General features: G+C 28.7%; 2 protein-coding genes across 2 annotated transcripts in view; one reads left to right on the plus strand and one right to left on the minus strand.

Annotated features, from left to right (window-relative positions):
* Positions 1-896: 896 nt before the first annotated feature.
* LOC107437351 (AP-4 complex subunit beta-1) lies at positions 897-14,030 on the minus strand (the record flags this gene model as incomplete). Its single annotated transcript, XM_016049323.3, is given in 4 exon segments — positions 897-3,009; positions 8,871-8,986; positions 9,086-9,182; positions 14,018-14,030. Coding segments are annotated over 3 exon segments (1,626 nt in total). The 3' UTR covers positions 897-1,577.
* A 4,518-nt stretch (positions 14,031-18,548) lies between these two features.
* LOC107437349 (sialin-like) overlaps positions 18,549-22,294 on the plus strand; it is a 25,169-nt gene continuing 21,423 nt past the window's right edge. Inside the window, exons 1-2 of the mRNA XM_071181692.1 lie at positions 18,549-18,864; positions 21,865-22,064. Of these exons, the coding sequence (XP_071037793.1) occupies positions 18,807-18,864; positions 21,865-22,064 (258 nt within the window). The 5' untranslated portion in view covers positions 18,549-18,806. The remainder of the gene's footprint in view (positions 18,865-21,864; positions 22,065-22,294) is intronic.

A 22,294-nucleotide genomic window follows, 5' to 3' on the forward strand; every position in this document is an offset into this window, starting at 1 on the left:
ACAATACATATTGTTTTGTTTTAATATTTTATTGCGATAAACAGTTTTCAAATATCTTTTAGGTTAAATTTATCGAAATTTTGTTGCCCTTATTGTTTATTTAACAGCAAAATAAAGTGCACTGGCATTCCTTGGACAATTTACAACAAAGAAACATATTAAAAGTATCACTTGGAAAAAACACATTTTTGACAACAATAATTGATTTTTGTCTTTATGTGAACCTTAAAAAAGACCTTATTTTTCTTTCAGAACCTTAAAAAAAAACCTAATTATAACTCTAAGACTTAACTGCTTTAATATTGTTCCACTGACTATTCTTAGTGCAATAAATTTTGATGATTCTTGATCGCAATGCTCGAATACACCATCTGGGGAAAATGCTGGGTCCATCTCCTAATACTCTACTAAGTTGTATAGGAATAAACTGCAATATTTTCCTCTTTCTTGATCTTTTTCGTATTTAATTGTCAGAAAAATTTCCACGACACTTTCTTTTAGAACTATGTTCAATGTACTTTTAATTTCCTAACTTAAAAGTTTGTAATCTATTTGAAAATCAAGACAGAAACTAGCATACTTCCTTCTCCTACGACACTCTACACTGTAATGGTGAAAGCATGTGAAGTGTTGCCATAGGTAAAGAGTTCTGCTTATAGTAAAGAAATTTTTTTTTATTAATGCATCTTTTCAAAAATATACTTTCATAATGCATGTTTCAAAAATTGCACTACTTTAAATTGCGTCACTTGAAATTATTATAAATTATCATTGTTTTTAATTACAGTACTTATTATAGTTTTAATATTTTTAATCATAAAGCAGATAGTTCAATTAATTAAGATCAATACCTTTCATAAATAAATGTGATTCAAATAGTAATAAGAATGAAAAAATACAACATGAAAATAAAATTTTATTTATAAAATATCAATATATTTTGAGCTTTTCTTTTTTAAATTCTTCAATATAAATATCACAATCAAAATTTGCTTAATACTCTTAATAAATAAATGTGATTGAAAATATACAACAGGAAAATAAATTTATTTTTGAAATGCCAATGAATATTTTGGGTTTTTCTTTTTTTCACGAATTTAAATGATATTCAACATTTTAAAAATTTATCGATACTTAAATTTAAAATTATATAAAACTTCTCACGAGTTTATAAGTACAAATAATTTATTTTTCAGAATTCATAATACCAGATTTTTTTGTATTATCAAGTATGATTTTAGCTTGCTCCTCATTTTTCATCTAAAAAAAATTATATTGATGATTGTTTTCTGAGAAAATACAGGGAGATTTTTCAGCTAACTGTAACACAGTCCCTATTGTTAAATACATTTCATAGTCTAAAATTAAATTCATACATTAGAAACTTCCTACAAGTTTTTAAGTACAAATAATTTATTTTTCTGAATTCATAATACCAGATTTGTTTGTATAATCAATAAGTATGACTTTAGGTTGTTCCTGATATTTCATCAAAAAATAATATATCGCTCCTTGTTTTCTGAATATAACACATGCCTTATAACTAAATAGATACATAAGAAACTCCTTACGAGTTTCTAAGAACTGATAGGTAATTTTTTTTCAGAATTCGTTATACTAGATTTGTTTGCGTTATCAACAAGTATAATTTTAGCTTGTTCCTGATGTTTCAACAAAAAATAATATATAGATGCTTGTTTCCTGAGCATAATACAGGGAGACTTTTCAGCTAACTGTAACACATGCCCTAATATTAAATACATTTCTTCTGGTCGTACAAGAAAAAGTTTAACTGTTGTGGATAAAAGATTGCTTAAAAAGATTTCATCTTCAAAATCTTGCTCAGTATTCACAAATTGTTCAATAATATAGGGAGAATTTTTCATTTCCTTGCCATAATTTCCAATAAGTTTTAGCAAAGAAAGTTTCCCGCTCTTATTACTCAATCTTTGGGATTGTTGTGAAATAGCCTCTAATGCTAAGTCTTTTAATACAGTTAATTTACTGAAATCTAATTCTGATAGAGAATTTAAAATGTCCTCATTGAGATTGTTATATGTCAAATCAATCAAACTTACAAAGTCTTTATAATTCTCAACGGGATATAACTTAAGAATTGATATATAGCTTTGTATGGCTTGATGCGAGACATCTTTTTCAATGTCGCAACAATACAGCAGGAACTCTTCTGCCATTTCAGATGCATTGTTACAATCGACAAAATGAACCAAAATTTTTAGTTTCTTCACCTTGATAACAGCCGAGTCACTGAATTTGCATATTAAGAGATCTTTACTGGGAAAGAAGACATCTTTGTACTCTGGTAGAAATGACTCTACAATCTCCAACAATGCAAAAAGCAGTTCGTTGGTGGAGGAAATCAACAAGAACTTCAACTGAGGAAAAATCTGCGATAAAATATCCCTGGAGAAATTTTTTTGCAAATGATTTATATAACAGATGGCAACATCAGCAGCCAAAGAAAAAACAGCTGGGTTTGAGTTTAGTAACTTCTCATCGAGTGCATTGAGAAAACTTATGAGTTCCTCAGAGTTTTTTGGAGTGTACTTTTTGAGAACCATGTATAAAACTGCAAAATTCCATTCTTGGAATTCCGAAATTCTGGAAACCAGGTAAGCAATCATTTTAGAATTCACCACTATTCCACCATCAAATTGCAAAATCTCTTCCAATGCAGAAAGACAGCTACATATAACGGAGGGGTCAGGATCTCTTATCATCTCGTAAAGCTTGTTTATGATGTCTTGATTGGCATCAATATTACTTTCATTTATAATTAATGAACTTGAAGTGGCGGCAGTAGAACGCACATAAGCACTTGGGTCTTCTAAGGCTTTAGGCAACAGTTGAAATGCCAGTTCAGATAAACATTCAATGGATGAAGCAGTTTTGATTACCAACTTTCTCATATATGGATTTGGATCTTGAAAATCTTTTAATAGACTATTGGTGGCCAGAATATTCAAATCCGAAATTTTTGATGAATATCTATAAAAAAAAATATCAGCATTTTATTAAAACAAGTATATAAGCAGGTTAGTATATGTGTGTACATGATATAATATACAGGGATGATTGTGAGCCCTATTCAAAAATCCTGAAAATTTCTTTAGTAAAATCATGAATGACGAATTCCAAAAAATTAATGTCTATATAAATTTAAATCATTGACAGAAGCCAACTTGCTCTAAACAGCAAATAAATATTTTCGAGTGGTAGTTTATTAACGTGTGATTCTTGATTTAATAAATTCAATTTATTATGTTTTTATCCACCACTATTTATTAATTATTCGAAAGTTTATATAATTCACCCTTTTGTTTTAGTTATGTCATACCAGACCATTTTAAAAGTAAGCAAAATTAGTTAAATATTTGCACAATTTTATTTCTAGTAGTTTACAGCTATTTAAATTATTATGGTGTTCCCGAAGCATTTGGCATCGTACATGAAATTCTAAATAAATTATATGCAGTATAATTTAAATTAATAATTATTTTTAAGTTTAATTTTATCTCTAATCACATTTACTATTCTACCAGAAAAAATATTTACAAATGGAAGAGATGCCAAGTATAAATTCTAGTTCAAATATTTTTTAAACAAAATATACAAGAATTTTTATACATAAATGTGATTGATGATTTCTTTAAGTTTCTGGACCTTGAATATCCGGATGGCGGTCAACGAGAAATCCAAAAATCCAGATTTTTCTCCGGGGCACAATCATTTCCGAATATGTATACACAGTGAAACCTCCGTTAAACGGACATTCTTGGGACCGAAAAAATTGTCCGTTTACGGGAAGGGTACCCTAATAATGAAGTTTAACACAGTAAACTGTTTTTAGTGTATTTTCAAAGATGTAGAAATAATTAAATAATCTACAATAAGTATCTGCAAAGATGTTTATTTAAACTTAACGAAAATGAAAAAAAGAATTTATAAAGAAGTTTTATATGAATACATAATATTAGATGCAGATACAGATAAATGAATATAATTTTCCTATCAGTATAGATACTTAAGTTAAACATATGATATCGAATAGGAGCTTTCAGTCCTCAGTTGGTTTCAATTATTAGGTTTACATCCCATTACACCTACCTATCATTTGATAGAGAACATGGTTAATACCTTCTTGAAAGTAAACCTCCCAGAATTCACATGGAAAAAAAGCAATGCCTGTATTTAAGTCATGAGAACATATGGAGTTGATTCTTCACAATCGATCAGCTATCAAGTGTCTGAATAAATGTTTCATTTATGTGAACACCTCAAAAATTACACTTCTGCTCTCTTTTTTACCCCACTTGTGTTAAATACAGTCTTCAAATTGATAAGAAAATTAAAGAAATTTTCAATGGGGAAGAAGGGTTGAGAGCATTTAAGATGTCATTTCAACTTGAGGGATCTCATAACATGTGTGGTCCAGATGAAAGGATCAAAAGATGCGGCTGTCTGAATTCTTTCAGAAGAGCAGTATCATTTTCTCTCCTTTCTTTACATTGATAAGGCAAGGTGACAGGAGGAAGATAGATTCTTCAGTAGTGAAATAGCTTAACAATATTTTTAGTTATTGATAAGACAAAAAATTTGCAAGTTTTGAAAATGACGAAAAGTTGCTTTTTCCGCCTCGCAATTTAAAGCAGAAATAGTTTTTTTTTTCAAATTTAGAGAAAGTAGTGATCAGTTTGAGGAGATAGAAAATAACGTTTCAGGGCCAATATAACTGTCCGCGTCCGCTTACAGGAGTGTCCAATTTGCAGAGAATGTACATAATGGTTTATGCATAGAAGATTCCCGGGGAATTAAAAATATGTCTGTATTGAGAGGCGTCCGTTTTGCAGGAGGGTACATAACTGGAGGTTTCACTGTATATAGATGCAGGGTTGCCACTAAATACTGTAACACTCCAAAAATTAGGAGTTAATTTTAATATTTAGGTAAAAATAATTGCTTTCTCTCTCAATTTCTGTGAGTGGCACTTTCTATAAATATAGAAAATTTTTGTTAAGAGCAAAAAATGTAGAATCAGTTTAAAGATGGAATCGTAAAGGTTGATGGTTAGAGAGCTTTTTGATCTCGGATTTTCTACTGGTAGAATCTTAAAGCAACTAAAACCTCCTGTCTCTAATAGAACAATTATATTTCGAATTATAAATCGATTATTGGATACTAATAGCGATAAAGATGAGCCAAAGTCTGGTTGACCACGCTCAATTCACAACGTTCTGCTAATAAAATGGCTGCAGAAGATAAATTGAGTCATACAACTACACAAGTTATATTAAATGAAAACATGGTTTTATGCCCTTATTGCAAATGAAAAGTTCAAGGTTTGACTATTGTACAAAAATTAAAAAGGTTACAAACACGTACAAAATTTCTGAACTGACGCGGTAACAAAAGTGTTGACAGAATAATCTTTTCGGATGAGAAAATATTTTGTACTTGAAGTTATAGTACTAAAATAATGTTGCAAATTCGGCAAACTTTGATAATAAACCTGAAAATGTTTGAACTGTACAACACTTTCAGTACAAGAGTTCTGTAATGGTTTGGGCTGCAGTGTCAAGTAACGAAAAATTTCCTCTGAAATCCATCAATAAAGGGGTAAAAATTTATTCTGAATATTACAAAAAGGAAGCATTAGTTACACATTTATTTCCACACGCTGACAGATAGTATCCCGAAACAGATTAGATATTACAACAAAATTTAGCACCACACTGAACCAAAACAAAAAAAGGCTTGGATCAATATCATTTGCTTGAAGTTTATCAAGCAAGAAGATTGGCCACCTTCATCGGATCTAAATCCATTAAACTATTGTGTTTGGGGTATTTTAGATTTTAAAGTTAATGCTAAGCGGCACAGAAATTTTGACCATCTCAGACTTTCTTTATAGCATGAATGGGACAAATTACCACTTAAAATTATTCATGCCGACATCAGACTATGGCGTAAGATATTATCTTTATTAATCAATAAAAATGGTGGTTGATTCATATAAAATATTTTAATGTAAACTTCTATTTATAGTGTTCATCATATTTGAGTATTCATTATTTTCTATTTAATATGTGCATAATAAAATGATTTGATATTTGTAACGATAGCCACCCTGTATATATTCAAAATGTAAATGATTAATTAGGGTGAAATAGTGAACTTTTGTAACTACACATTACTTGAAATTATGAAATGAAATTACTATAACTTCAATAATAGAATATAGTTTGAACGCGCTTTAAAATTAATCAAAATAACATAACAGTTTTTAAGGTTGATAACAAAAATTTCAAAGATAAGAAAACTTTGTGATTGAACTTTATTTTCAAATGACTCTAAAAATAGCAACTGCAACAAATTATTCTAACACATTTAATTATATCAAATAAAAGATTAGACTACAATAAGCTATTGTCAATCAAATAATACATTTTTCCAATTAAGTACATGGGCAATTTTTGTTTGAATCTCAATAATCTTATATATATTGAAATCTAAATTATTAACCTAATTAAAATATGTTTGTTTTCTACAGAAAACTTAAGACTTAATGAAGTAAAACATTTTATTTGGATATTTAATATGCAAAAATATATTTAACGTACAAAGTAATTTGACTAGAAATATTATTTTGAATAGAGTATCTGTAACATCGATGCAAATAAAATATTATAGACTTTTTATGGACATATGAAAAACAAACTATTTTTTAACAATATTTTATAATAAAAATTTTTAAAAAAAATACATATGTATAAAAAGTGATTAAACACATATTGTTTTACAAACATAGCACTGATGAAAAAATCGTACTTCTTAATATAAAATTAATGTGTACTGTTTAAACAATTTTTTTAGTAAACATATAATATCAAACAAAAGATTTTTTTAAGAAAAATATAATGAATTTATTTACAATACAAATTGAGCGTTTGTATAATATATTTTACTTCTCGACCATTTTCTTTCATATTGGTATAAATTTACCAATATTGATTACTGATTCTTTTCAGAATTTAAAAATTTAGAAAAAATGCTACAATCAGAAATTTTTTTCTAGGGCAATTCTAGCATTTATCTAAATTATGTTTCCAGACTTTAAATTATTAAATCAGTTAAGAAAAAAAATCAAGAAGCTCTAATATTACTAAAAATTTAAAAATAAATAAAAAAGCTTTTAGTAAAATTTACATTTCTCTATGTTTTAGTAATTTTCATAAGCTAAAAAACTTTTTAAAAATTAAAAACAGGGTGTTATGGGTTTAACACAATATGTAACACAAAGATTTTCATAAAGATAAAAAGGGCAGGGGTGCTTTTTCAAAAACAAGAGCACCTACTGTTTGAAAGAGTACTAATCTTACAAATTATAAAATATTTAGCTATTATATTTAGCTAGATTAATGCTCTTCAAAATAATATTTAAAATACTAAAAAAAATATGAAAAATAATGTTTTACACATAGCGTAAAAATAATTTGCAATAGTTATAGTTATCTGAAATTACTGATTTCTGTTAAAAAAATTTGTTTTCTTTCTTAAAAAAAAAGGGTAAAAATATGTTGTTGTTTTAATAAGAAAAAGAGAAAATTTTTACAAAAAGGGCAAGTGGATGCATTTATCTCTGCAAAAAGGCAGGGTGGATGGGGCTACCCTTCAAAAACACTTAGGGAGAACAATGTTACATCCCCAATAGCAAGTTTATTAAAAAAAAAAAAAAAAAGTCAAATAAAAATAAGACTAAGTAGGTAGTTATTAAAAAAAAATTTTTTTTTTAAATATTACATGATTTTTTAAAGCTGAACTACACACATTTTAAGCTTGCAAACATGACCTTCTGAATGATGGAATTATCCTTTGAAAAAATATCACAAGAAATATATATAGAAGCTTGGATGTGGTTTATTTTTATTTGAAAACAAATTTTAAAAAAAGATTTTTTCACAAGTGCAGATTTTTTTTTTTTTTGGCTATTCCCTCTTCTTCCGAAACATAGAATATTTTTTTTAACTTGTTCAACAATTCTTTCCAAATCAGGGTAGACAGAAACAGTCATAAGAATTTGAGAAAGATGAAATGGTGAATTCTTATTCTAATTTTTCCCTCAAAGGTTATTTTTAATACAGATATATGTATATATAGGTATACAGCTTTTGTTATATGCTTTGGCAAAAATAAAAAATTTCTTTTTCCCCTAGTATATTCAGAAAATCTTTTAACAGGTTACTAAAATAACTACTGTAGCAAAAACCATGATTTATTATTATTATTTTTATCAAGTTTTACCATTTTATTTTACTTTCACTAAGGGCAGTAGGAGTCATTGGGCATTTACCAATAATGGTGAAACTGTCCTTTTTCGATGTACCTTTTCTCAACATCTAAGTAAGATATTGCTTTAGTTTTTTTCTGAACTTTTAGTTTTTCTTTTTTTTAAAAAGTTTCAGCAAAAATTTTTCAAAACTCAAGAATTCCTGTTAATGCTAAAACATTATCACAAGATACAATTGATATAATCTCAAATATCCCCAAAAAATTTCAAAACGATATCATAAGTAGTTTCTTAGAAAAGGTACATAGAAAAAGGTTAGTTTTAGCATTAATGATAATTGTCTCACCGACACCCCTTGAAAGAAATATTTTCAGCGAAACAATTTTTCCCACAATTGTGAGTACTTACTAATATTGATAAAATAACTGAATTCTTTTGTTTATTTTATTTCTCCCACAAACTAATTTTTAGTATACTTTTTAATGAAAAGATCAAAAATTATAAAAATAAATAAATAATAAAAAAAACATTCTTTCAATTTACAAAACACAATTTTTTTTACCTGGTTAAAAAAGAATACATCACTTTTTTTAACGGAGGAGATGGCAAAGCCAAGTATTTTATAATTTTCCCAGCCAACGGAGAAGCATCAATATTTTTCATCATGATATTTAATATCTGAAAATATATTATATTGATTTATAACTTATAAGAACAATGCTATCAAAGTAGTTAAAAATCAAAAATAACCAGTTTGTCATTAAAACAAATGCTTACACATGTTGAGAGTTCAAGATGTTTTCCCTCAGATTCTAGAGAATCCAACTCAGACATCAGGGAAGAAAGGGAAGTCATTTTGCAAACTCAACTTCAGCTGTGCAAAATGTTAAAAAATGAGATATTGATAAGTAGAGTTCACATTTCACACATGCAATGGAAATTTAGAGGTCTAATATAACCACCTAGGTTATCATTCAGTGGTTCAAAAAATTAATATGGTAGACAAACTTGAGAAGAAAAAAATATTGAACTTTACAAATGCAAATTCATGTTATGGTATTCATCAAAAGTTTTTATGTCGTCTATAATATTTATTGTCATCTATAACACCCTAAAACTAATTTGGTTCCATACCAAATAATTATTAAAGATTAGAATTTATTAAAATTCAGTGAAAAAAGTTTAAATAATATTAGTAAATAAATTCAACATACATATTAAAAAAGTAGAGATCAAATAAATGAGTAAAACAGAGAAAGTAAAAACTAGCAAAATATTATATTAAAACTTATCTTAATAACTTTTTCTTTGGTATTTGGCTCTATTGCTGAATATTCGGTTGGCCAAATATTTAACCAAATATTCAGCAAAGTATTATTTGGAAAGTTAGTTTTTGACAAAGTTATTTTTGGGGGATTAATTTTTAAAAAAATAATCTAAATTTGTATTTTTTACTATACATTATTATAAATAGTTTTTACATATATTTTTTAAGTTCTAAGACTTGTTAATTTATATTCTGAAAGACACATGGAAAAGCATAATTCGGAGAATTGAAACTTGATTACTGAACCATGAGTTTCGTGAAACTGATTTTATTATTATTTTTTTAAAAATTATATTCATCAAGTTAATTTCATCGTTTTATTAACACTTTATGTTTTAAAAATTGAGAACTTTTTTTTCGTTTTTGATTCATTTTTGCTTATTTTTCTGTTTTAACTGATGTGAAGTATGTTAATGGCGCGTTTCTAATATACTAAATTCCTTTATTGTTACGTTTTTTCCTTTACGGTAAGACAAATAACTAGTAACATAGAAAACTGTAATTCTCAAAGTTTAAGTAATATTTCAAAACTAAAAACAATTTTTTTCTGTTTTCCTTTTGATTTTTTTTATTAACTTTTCTTTCTATCAGTTTTTTTTATCATGACAGCATTTTTTAAACACCATTTCTAATGAACTTTATTTTTTATGGTAACTGTTTTTTCTATAAATGTGGCAATGTGAAAAGTTAAATCAAGACTTTTAGTGTTAAATCTTTGGTTTAAAAACTAAGAACCATTTTATTTTGGTTTTTATCTAGCTTTTCCATTTTCAAAAAAAACAAAACCATAATAATATTTTCATGTACTTTTTTAATATGATGCGGAAATTAAGAGGATTGATATTTAGACTTTAATCTTCACTTTTTCTTGAAAATACAGTCATTGGAAAATTTAAATATTCAGCTTCAAAATTTTCTTTCAATAATTAAGATCGATTATTATTTTTTGTGTTTCGCTTTTGCATATAATTTTTATTTTAATACAGGCGTTTCCATGATAGTGTTTAAAAGCATTTTTGATTGACATTATCTCTTTCAATATTCTATGGATAATTTTTTTTCTGGAAAATATTTTTAGTATTAAAGTATTGTTTTAAAAATTAAGAATATATTTTTTCAATTTATTATTTTTTAGCAATGTTACAACTTTATTTTTTTTAATAGCTTTCTTTATCTTAAATAGTTATGGGCTTTTAACCTTTTTCTGATTTTAAATTTTAAATATTGGGTTTTGATCATCTGTGTAAAGTGTACCATGTATTGATGGTGACGTTTGACGTTTTTGACTGACCATCTCTACTGGCCCTGCATGGCCATGTTGATTTTGTTTGAGTCTTTAGCTCATCTTATAAATGATCAACCATATGCTTTGTATTGTAGAGACACCACAATTGTCGACAAATTTGGGGATGATCTTGTGCAGGTTGGTTTTAACTTTTGAGCCACGTATTGTTTTAAATATAAGGGTCTGTTGACCTTATCCTAAGCTATAAAGTAATAAGGGTTTGTTGACCTATTTTTAACCATAAAGTCATAAGGGCCTGTTAGCCCAAATACCTTTTACTTTTAATTCTATAATGGCTCAATTTTAGCAGATGTCATTGATGACCTTTTTGGTGCTGTTACTTGCGATATTGCACTTTTTCTGTCGAGCTGTTGCCACTGACATCTGTGATTTTAAAATAATTGTTGTTGATATAATTTCTGGTGTTTTATGTATGTTTAATATACTCCCCTCCGCAGAGGATCAAAATTGTGATGGCATGTCTTCGGATCATCCTCCGGGATGTTTCCCAGACCGTCGCCAATAGCCCATTGTGCAGCTCTAGTGCAACGTAAATTAACAACAACAACAACGTTTAATATATGTTTCATGTATCTACACTCGTATGCCCCTAAATAGGGCAGGTCGGGTCACAAATAAACAATTATCTTAAATAGTTCTAATTATCTTAATCATTTCTATTGGAGTTTCTTCCCTTTACCTCATACCAATAATACAATGACTAAAGTTATTTCTAAATAAATAAAATATTTAATAATGATTTTTTAGAAGAAAAAAAAATTCAAGAGTGATATTAGTGGACAGTTTCTTATTAAATGGTGTTCATTGAAGTATAAAATTTTTTAGGCAAGCTACTATATAGTAGACCTGAAAATTTAAATTTTCAGTTAGTAGCCAGTAGACTTTAATAACTAAGTAGCCGCCTTTGGTCAAACCTAATGAGTCAGTATCTAATATCGATTGGTCCTTTTAATTTAATATCCACTTTTTACTAACTTATTCTTCTTGCCTAGATTAAATCATATTGTTTAAAAAAAATCCTATGATAAATAATCTACCTCCATTAAAAGTTTATACTACAATAAAAATAATATAAATATGCGTCAAAAATTAATTAAACATACTGATTTTAAAGAACTTTATTTAAAAAATATTTGGGAGGCAAAATAAATTTAATGTAAACATTACAATTTTGAAATAAGTGAATTGTTAAGGAACTTTCTTTGAACAAATTGCAGGATCAAAATTTTTTAATGGAGACAGTGAACATATTAATGAAAATTCTATTTATTTAATTTAAATCGCCACTTTTTTTACTCGCCACATAGCAGGTAGTCATTTTCAGGTCTATTATATAGTTATTATCATAAGGTCAAGAACCCAGCAGTAGAACTTAACAGTTACAGTTGGCATGCACCTGTATTAATATTAAAATATCCTCAAAAAAAGAATGTTTTCTAATGCATCAATAATAACTTATCAATAAAGCAAATTTTACTAAAATTAGCCATCTATCTCTTTATGATAGTAAATTAATTTATTCCATACAGTATAGAGCAGGGACGGGCAAACTTTTTTGGCCGAGGGCAAAAAATCGAGAAGAAAATGTTTGGTGAGCCAAGTAAAAATTCCAAAATTTAAAAAAAATAATAATAATAAAAAACAATATGATAATTTTAATTTAAATATTTAATGAGATGAATGAAATTGTAATTTCATTTTGAAAAGTTCCTTACATTGAAGTGCAAAGTGAGATGTACTTATTTTAAGAAACGAAGCTAATGCTAAATGCTTGTATGTTAGTCTACTTCTGAAATGATTTTTCCTAAAGTTCATTGCTGAAAACAAATGTTCACAAATAAAAGATTAAGCAAACTTAGCACTGACTTTCTGGGCAAGAAACATTAAATTTTGGAAGCAAGCTTTTGGTAATGATTCATAAAACTCAAACTTTGGCATATTTAGAAACTACTGCTTCAGATGATTGTTAGATTGTCGGCTAGTTGGAACTTAAAATGTGCAGTCTGCCACATGTGAAGTAAATTTCACCTATATTAGATTATAAAAGTCTACTCCTCGAGAAAGACAAATGCCAGTTGGAGCCAATCTATGGCGATTCTATAAAGAACTTCTGCTTTCAATATTTTACCAAATGAAGCTGTTTGTGCTAACTATTTCCATCAATTTACGTTTTGTAGAACAAAAACAGAGAAAGTAAAAAGGTCATCAGTACGTTGTTAAAAAAGAAAGAGCAGAAATAGCTTCAAACAAAGTTGACAAGAAAATGGATGTATATTGTTTATATTTACCATGGATCGGCAAGTTAAAATTCTATCAGCGGGCCGGATAAAACCTTTTGGCGTGCCAAAGTTTGAACATCCCTGATATAGAGCAATAATAACATGCTTATCAAATGCAAAAAATATTTCTTTATTGGTATCTATTTGGGGCAACTGCAATAGCCAAAATTATTTTAAAATATTTTTATAAAATTTAAAGATATTTGTCTGGGTGGTTACCACAAATAATACAATTTGAGTTGATATCCTTCCTTGATGTTTTAAATTAGTTTCCAATGAGCCATAGACCAGATCTCAGCAAAACATGATTATTTTGAGGGGAATTATAAATCGACTATGTCAACCTTTATCTATCAAAAAGTACCTCATGATAAAATCAAGTTAACATGCCTTATATACTAGTGAATTGGTATTCAATATTTATAGTGGTAGTTACGCCACAATTTTAGTGCAGGTACTGATACCGAAATCATCTTCAAATTCAAAGCAACAATAAATTAAAATTTATTAAACTTTGATTAATCACCCCCAGAAAATAGGAGTTATATAGGAAATATCGGGACATAAGCTTGCCATTAAAATATTTTGATTATCGTAGTATAAATTATAAAAGAATGGCGCTTTAATTCAAAAATTTCAACTTCTGTAATATCCACCAAAATGAAACAGTGATAATTAGAGAAAAGAAAACGGAAATTTAAATTAGTTAACGAATAAATTAATCAGCTACAGTTGCAATACAGAATAAAATATCAAAAAAAATTTCTTACAGTATTTATACTAATCTAGGATTTTACCTTATATACTCTTAACAAATGATATAATTACTGAATATTTCCTTGATTACGGTTTTAAGCGCCTTTTTGTTTCATTTTTGGGAGAAATAATTGGAGTTTTCGATGAATAACTAAAAATTTATTTTCAATCATGAAAATTTTGTTTATTTACATGCTAAGCTTCTGGCTACTTATTTCTTTCTTGAATGTCATTTTTACTTTTATTTACACTTGCAGGGTCAATTTTGATGATGCGGTTAGCTGGAAACACTTGCGTTTTCTCATGATTTATTACTTAATATAGAGTTAAATAAATATACAAATAAAATTAATAACAAGATTAGAAAAAGGTAGCTAACTCTCAAATGTTTCTTGATTGTTCACTCTCAATACATCCAATTCACATATGCGATCGCATGTGAATGCAATTCGAGCGTGCGTGAGCAGTTCGTTTAATCGGTAAAGCATAAACGCACTTAATGCGCTAAACTTCAAAAATTTGTGTTTTATTTGTATATTAAAATACTTGTTCTTACCATTCCGTTGGATAAACAAGTTTTCAAAAATACATGTATTCTAAAAATGTGTAGAATCGAAAATCCTGTGCTCCGTCACTGAGCAGTAACAAGGGCAAATATCCGGAGAAAATTTGCTTCCTCTTCAGATCTATGAGCAAATTGAGTAAGTGATCTCTAAAATTGTGATAGCATACTCATGAATGATACCCAAACCATCGCCAATAGCCCATTATGTAGCTCTAATGCGAAGTAAATAAAGTGCCTACCTGAACCAAAACTTTTTTTGATACACTTCATTTGATCGAGAGATAAGGGTGAGCATTCTCAATTTATGGACTTCCCACACCATTAATGGCCGTCAAAAGAAAAAGAGAACCTGATCAGCGATTATTTACGCGAATATTTTCCACTTATCAAGTTTTCATATTTCCTCGATTATGCTTGGAGAAGCATGAAACACATATTAGAAGAGAATGGATCTGAATACGCAAAATTTGAATCCGCGGTGGAAAGGATCTTTCGAGAATACCCTTCACCTATCGAAATCTTTTTTTTAAAGTGATTAGAGTTAGCATATTTTATATACTACTGAAACGATGTGTAATAATTGTAGTGGTAGTTACGCCACAATACTCCCTGATCAGAGTTTTATCAGGAATAGAATCCGATGAACAGATACCACTAAGTGGTGTATTTGCGACAGGCCGGGAGAGGTGTATTAAGTTGGCCAGATTTTGAGCTCTTCAGATGAGAACTGTATTTAGTTCACTGAGTTTTGAGCATTTGTCGTGGGAGCTGCATTAGGTTCACTGTTGTGTGTGTGATTGCTCCTATGTTGCTAGAAGCAGTCTAGTATGTTCAGGATACCAATCGTTATATCTATGTATATGTTACTTAAATAGTACAGACGATATTTTAAATAACAAAATCATACTCTGAAAATGTTTGGATGAACTCTATTTGGAAAATATAGTCCAAATAGCTTGGTCAGGAGAGAGATCCAAAGTTTGGACCCCTTAATGTTAGTTTCACTTTTTGCGTATTTTACCACATCTCGAAGAGATTTTATAAGAGTATTGCAATTTTTTTGCACCCAATTATAACATTTATTAATCCGAATGATAATCTCATGGAAAAAGTAATATTTAATAATTATTTTTTATTATTTTATTTAATAATTGTGAAAAAATGTGTTCTGAAAGGAACACAAATTTTAACATCATTTGAATTTAAATAGCAAAACGCGAAATTTAAGCGCATCCGGGTTGAGTTTTTTTTTGAGTATAAGTAAATATTAAAAGAAAAAAGTAATTTATTTCAAATTTGATTTCGCAAGAGCCATTCACAACCGATTTTTTTCAAACTTTGTATTCATTAAAGTGACACAAAAATTGTATACATTAAAATTATTTTTTTACTGTTATTAAATAAAATAATAGTTAAATATAAAAAAATTTAATTTTTTCATGAAATTATCTTTGGATAATCGAAATTTTTAATATTTTGCTAAACTTTCAATCGAATTTTGTTGTTTCGGAAAGGGTTAAAATTACATTACCTGTCAAAGTTTGTCTTTCATTACTATTTGTCTTCTATAACAATTTCAAGAACAACAAATTTCGAATGAAAATTCTTTGCTGGCAGGGTATTAGCAATAAGTATAATCTTAGACAATTTACTCTAAGTGACGTACTTTAGCTCTTTGTTGTTTAAAGAAAAGTGGAAGCTAAATATTAAAATGTAATTAGTGGTTTGAAATATTTATTGAATTAGTGTAGCCAGACGAGATGCGCTGCACCGGCAGGGGTGAAAGCGAGACTGAAAAGAGGAAAGGCTGGTAGTAAAACCATTTCAGTTATAGCTAGTTTTGGGGAGGAGTTTACTTATTCTTTTTTTAAATTTTTCAACATTGTCTACTTTATTTTGGAAAGGAAGCTGTTTTATATATATGCCAGAATTATAAAAGAAATCTTGATAGTTACAGATATTTCATTTTTTTTCGAAAAAAATGCTGGAATGAAATGTTTTACGCTCCTCAGGTTTTTCTCTTTTCCGTCTTGCTATATAAGGGCTTTCACCCATGTGCAGAAAGAGTTAAAATGGTTAAGTACAATGGTGGTCAAGATCATTGTAAATCAAGTTTGTTAAATTAAAACTGGAATGCATACCTGCCAACTCTTCCGGATTTTCCGGATGATTTTATTTTCATATTTGAAGTGGTAGTAAATATATACTATTTTTTCTTTCATAAACTTAATTTTTAAATGATTTTGATCACCACTATTCTTACAAAAATGAAGCACATATATTAATATGCGTTACTATCATGGTTGTCAACTTAAGTTTTCTCAAATACAACGTATTTGTTTGCTTAAAATTGAAGTTTTAATTCCATTTTAATACCACTGGGAAAAATAATAATGGAAGGGATTAAAAGTTGGCAGGTATGAAATATTAAAAGTAAATTTCCTTCGAAAACCGGGAGAAGTTCGCAAATATTAGGTCTTCAGAAAATTTCTGTCCTCGAAAGTACACGTCTTATTTTACATTAATGCGACAGGTTCTTTTATTTAAAAAAAAGTGGTACGTTATTTTTCCTTTTACAGGCCTGCCAATTACTATTTTTTTGTTAATTGCTTTATATAGTGGTAGACTTTCAAAAACCAAAGCTTTCTGAAATTTTTGTAATTTTGCCAATATTTTAAAAGCTTCAACACGATAGAGCTGAAACAAAGTGGGACTGGATATAAACTTTTAAATTATTTTTATGTAGTGGTGTGGAAAATAACTTCAAATTAATAAAAAAATAATACATTAAAGCATAAACTTAGGTACCACTGGAATAAGTTTTTACAAAAAGCGTAGAAAACTAGCAGCCTGACTTTAACTAAATAGTAATGTTATAGCTGAAAGAGAAACAAAATATTTGACGCAAAAGTTCAAACTTGTAACGAAAGTATGAGACAGAATTAAGCAAAATGGTATTTTCAGTTCAGTTTTTTTCCCGCTTGAATGATTATAAAGAACGTATAAACTGAACTCGTATCATAAACTGAAATGCATTATCGTCTTTTTCAAACCACCCCTTACGTACCAAAGAAGTGGGGGCACTAAGTAGTCACCCGAGTGAATTTCAAAACGTCCTGGTTAGCAATAAATTGAAATCGAAACTGTAGCTTGGAGAAACGTATTGCAGATTTAAAATCAGCAGCAAGAAAATATCGAAGATTTGTTCAAAAATCCAACGCACCAGAAAATAAAAAATTTTCTCCAGTGTGATTCGTTTAGTTTTAATTCCATAAAAAAAAGGATTTTTTTTCCATAATGATTTAAGAATTTATTTAAGAATTAAAGTACATTTTGCTTTTCACCTAAGTTAAATTACGTTTCGATTAAATTTCTCTTATTACATGTAATCAAAATGGAAACAACCTAATGAGTTAACACTGACTTAGAACAATTTCATCCAGGATGATATTTAATAAAATTTAGGATATATATATATATATATATATATATATGTATNACTAATTAGAAATTATCTTTTTTAATGCTGTATATATATATATATATATATATATGAGCTGACAAAATTTTATGACATTTGCTTACTGAACTATTATAATTCCTTTATTAAAATCTATGGATATCTAACAATAGAAATCCAACAACAGAAACGTCCAAGTCAGAGGCTGAACTAGATCAGAGTTCCACTATCATTCAATCAATTTCAGTTTGCTCAATTCCTATTGGACGATTCGTATTTCTATCACGTAAGTAACGAATTCTTATTGGTTGCATCTGTAACTGATTGATCATTGATGGTTTCCCAGTGGACGGGAAAGTGAAGTGACATCAGCTTAGACATCTCTATCTTTTGTTGGCAGCACTGCTTTTTGCAACCTGTGCGAGGCCAGATGTTTATCGCTTTTATTAAGCTCTTAATATTAATTTTCTTTTAATTTTTCAGAGCTATCATAAGCAAGACTTTTTAAAAAAAATTTTTATCACTCCCCATTATTAAATTCAATATTTTTTGTAAACAAGTCATTTGAAACCTGTATTACTAAAAAATGTGTTTTTGTTATTTTAGTTGGAGAAATTTATGGTATTTTTAAAATAAATGTGTAACTTTTAAATCTCCATCCATGCTTAAGGCTGATGCAAAAATGAAAGAGTGAAAAATATTTCTAAAAAAGATTTGAAAATTGGTTAGAAAATTCATTTTGTTGAAAAATTACTACATTTTGAATAAATAAGTGAGCAACTTTTCACCTGTAAAATATTGCAAAATGCCGGATTCAAAAGAGATTGCACAAATAAGCGAAGCAGATTATACAGATAGAACAAGTAAGTTAAAATTGAAACAATGATATATGAAATATATTTTTTTCATGGCAGAAGAGCTTGGATTTTTTTTTACAGTTTAATTCTAATGTTAATATTTTTTATTTCTGATAAAAATGCTGAGTGATAAAAATTGTGTCCTGCATATATAGATAAACCCCGCTCTAGTCAACACTGTTTATAGTGAACTCCCGGATATAGTGAACGAAATGTTCGGTCCCGTGCCTTGCTATGCACGTATAATGTGATTTTTTGTGGATATATTGAACTAAAAAAGTGAGGAAGTTGGATATTATGAACGGTTTTCTTTGATTGATATTTTTCCCTTTATTTTTTTTAATAATTTCGAAATGTCTACTTCAAAGTAAATACTTTTTTAAAACCATCTATAAAGTGGAATGCAGCGATAAGCGTTTTTTTTTTTTTTTTTTTTTTAAATCTCACTTTTCCATCCCTAAACAAAGGCCGACGAAGGCAGATGTATGGACACATTTTTCCCAGCATCAGCTAATGATTACTATTTTTTTTTTTTTTTTTGTATCGCNCAAGACGAACAGTAATAAGAAATAAAAGCAAGTTAACACTTTTTTTGTTACTACGTATTATTTTTCAGTCATTTCTGTGTTTCATTTTATTGGTCATTTATTTAAATAATGTATAATGAAAAGAAGGAGTTCGGAACTATTAGTTAAAATTGTTTGCGGACCGGATATAGTGAACAGAAATTTCGGTACCTTGAAGGTTCACTATATCGGGGTTTGACTGTATATTTAATCTGCTTTATAATAAAGCATACCTGCCAACTTTCAATCCTTCCGAGAATGGAGTTTTAGAGTAGTTGTAAAACAATAAACGAAAAACAAGCTGACTCAAAAATATATTCATATTTTGATCCCGTTGAAATTCGCTTGCGCAAGGATTATTATGCTTTCATATATTTATTGTAATTATTTATATGTAGCGGTGGTCAAACTCATTTATAATTATCATTATAATTCAAAAAGTTAATTGGAATAACCTGAGTATTGCTACCACTTTAAATATGAAAATAAAATCTTCCGAAAAATCCGGAAGAGTTGGCAGTTATGATAAAGGTGTTTACGAAATGTAAAACAAAAATTTCATTCTCCCAATTTTTTTTTTTTAGTATTTATATACTATGATATAATAATTAATAAAAGGGGAAGGTTGTGCGTTCATGTATCTCACATCTTTTCCTCAGAACAGTTTACGCTATCGTTTTAAATTTGGGCAGCAGTAGCCAGGGCCCTCGATCTGTCCCCGGTCCAAAAAAAAATAAAAAATCGTCCAAAACTTTTAAGTAGTTTATTGGGGATAACAAATCAATATTTATACTTTATAAATATATATTGTGATAGAGCCGTGGTGGCTAAATGGATAGAGTGTTCGCCTTTCGATGAGGTGAACCCGGTTCGAGTCCCAGCCTGGTGGCTGGTCGATACGAATTCCGCACCCAGCTTCTTCACAGGCCACTATGCTGGCGTAAAATATCCTCAGTGGAAGGCGGATCTTGAGTTATATTCTCCTTGCCGTCAGACTAACCGTTATAGGTTTTCATGGTTTTCCTCTCCATGTAACGTAAATGTGGTTTAGTTCCGTCAAAAAGTTTTCTAAGAAGACAAATTTCTCCCAATACTCGATCCTGGAGTTTCTTTGTTTTTTGGATTGGGTTCAAAATTTCAAGGTTATGGAATTGAACATTGGTAGTAGTAAACCCAAAATTGGGTCGGCTGTTCAACGACGGCTTAGAAATTAAATATATTGTGGCGAACACGAGTGTCTTTTATTCTCCTAGATAAATTTCAGAAGTGAAATAATTGAGTTACCTGCCCCTAACGTTTCGAGGAACGATCACGAGAACGTTGGCCATTAGAGTAATTTATCACATAGTAAAAAGTTAAAATAATAGAGGCTTCATAATTTCTTGAATTTAAAAGAAATTTATTAAAAAAAATTATTAAAAAATTTACGGAATGACTTCACAAGAAAATTATCTCGTAATTTAAGGTTGATTTTTTAATCGATCAAAAATTATAAGCGTATATAAAGCAGAAAGTACGTAAACAAAAGCTAAAGAAAGAAAATTTTAATAACTTTTCATTATTCAATCAAAAGTGAAAATAACTTTTGATCAGTCGATCAAAAGTTATTCAAGTTTGCTCCATTTGCAAAGTTTTCCATTGTCAAGTTTGAAAGGCTTGTTCCATTTGCTTACTAGTAACTTGTACTTTCGTAGTTAAAGATGTTAATATAGTTAGGTCGTTAATATTGTAATAAACCACATTTTCTAGCAGACAAACTTTTTTATATCAAACAATTGCTTCATATTGCTTTTTGATAAATTTTTTAAATAGTTTTAGGTTTTAACACTATAGGTATCAGTTTAAAACTCTGAAATATCTCATTGCTTACGAGAAATTGTTTTTCTTTTACTTATTTTTATATTTTTATTATTTTTTTAAAAGGAAATGTTTTCCTAGACAATTTCATATTGTAATTTATAAACATATTGTGTCTATACCTTCTATTTGATAGTTGAAGTAAAATGTTCTCATATTATCGAGTTATTTTATAGTAAAAATATTTAACCCTCATCACTCCAAGAATTTCGAAAAAAAATTTTCAGGCAAGTCCAAAATCTAAAATATCAACCCAAGTACTGGCCACATTTAAAAAAAAAATAAGAAGAATTTTCAAACATGTACAGTTGCATCAAGATATTGTAACAGCGAATCTTTTAGTTAATTTTTAAATTTTTTATGTCTTTTTATAATTCTGATACTGATATTCTGATAGCCCAAAAATCGCAACATTTTCAAAAAGCTTCAAAAATGCGTTTTAAACCATTTTAAAAATGCAAAAAATAGCAATAATTTCGCTGTGATATTTCTCCAAAAATGTGGTTTGGTGTAACAATAATAATTCCTAGTGTTGGCTTACATAATTATTAATTACAATGTAGGTTATATTTAATTTTTATAGCTTTTCCTGGAATACGCTATCTGTTCACTGTCATGTGTTTTCTTGGAACGCTCTTCTTGATTGCGGCGAGAGTTAATATGAGCGTGGCTATGGTAGCTTTGGTAAATAAAACAGCAATCTTCAATATGACACAAGTAACAAATGATTGCCCAAATCTCAAACTGAATAACATCACCGATCCAGCAAATACCATAAGTAAGGTATGTATGCTCAGTGGCTAAAGGTACTAAAGAGCAATTACGAAGGTTTGGGATTCGATCCTCACTCGTTGCTTGAAGTCCAACCAACTTCATATCGATAGGAACAGAATTCCTGGGAAATAAAGGCGGCTTGTGCACAATAGTGACAAAATCACGCTCTTTTCATTAACGTTGTGATATATATATATATATATATATGTGGGGGCGGCATCTGATACACTCTTACCTGA

The sequence above is a fragment of the Parasteatoda tepidariorum genome, chromosome 6, assembly GCF_043381705.1.
Source record: "Parasteatoda tepidariorum isolate YZ-2023 chromosome 6, CAS_Ptep_4.0, whole genome shotgun sequence".
NCBI classification, from domain to species: Eukaryota; Metazoa; Arthropoda; class Arachnida; order Araneae; family Theridiidae; genus Parasteatoda; species Parasteatoda tepidariorum.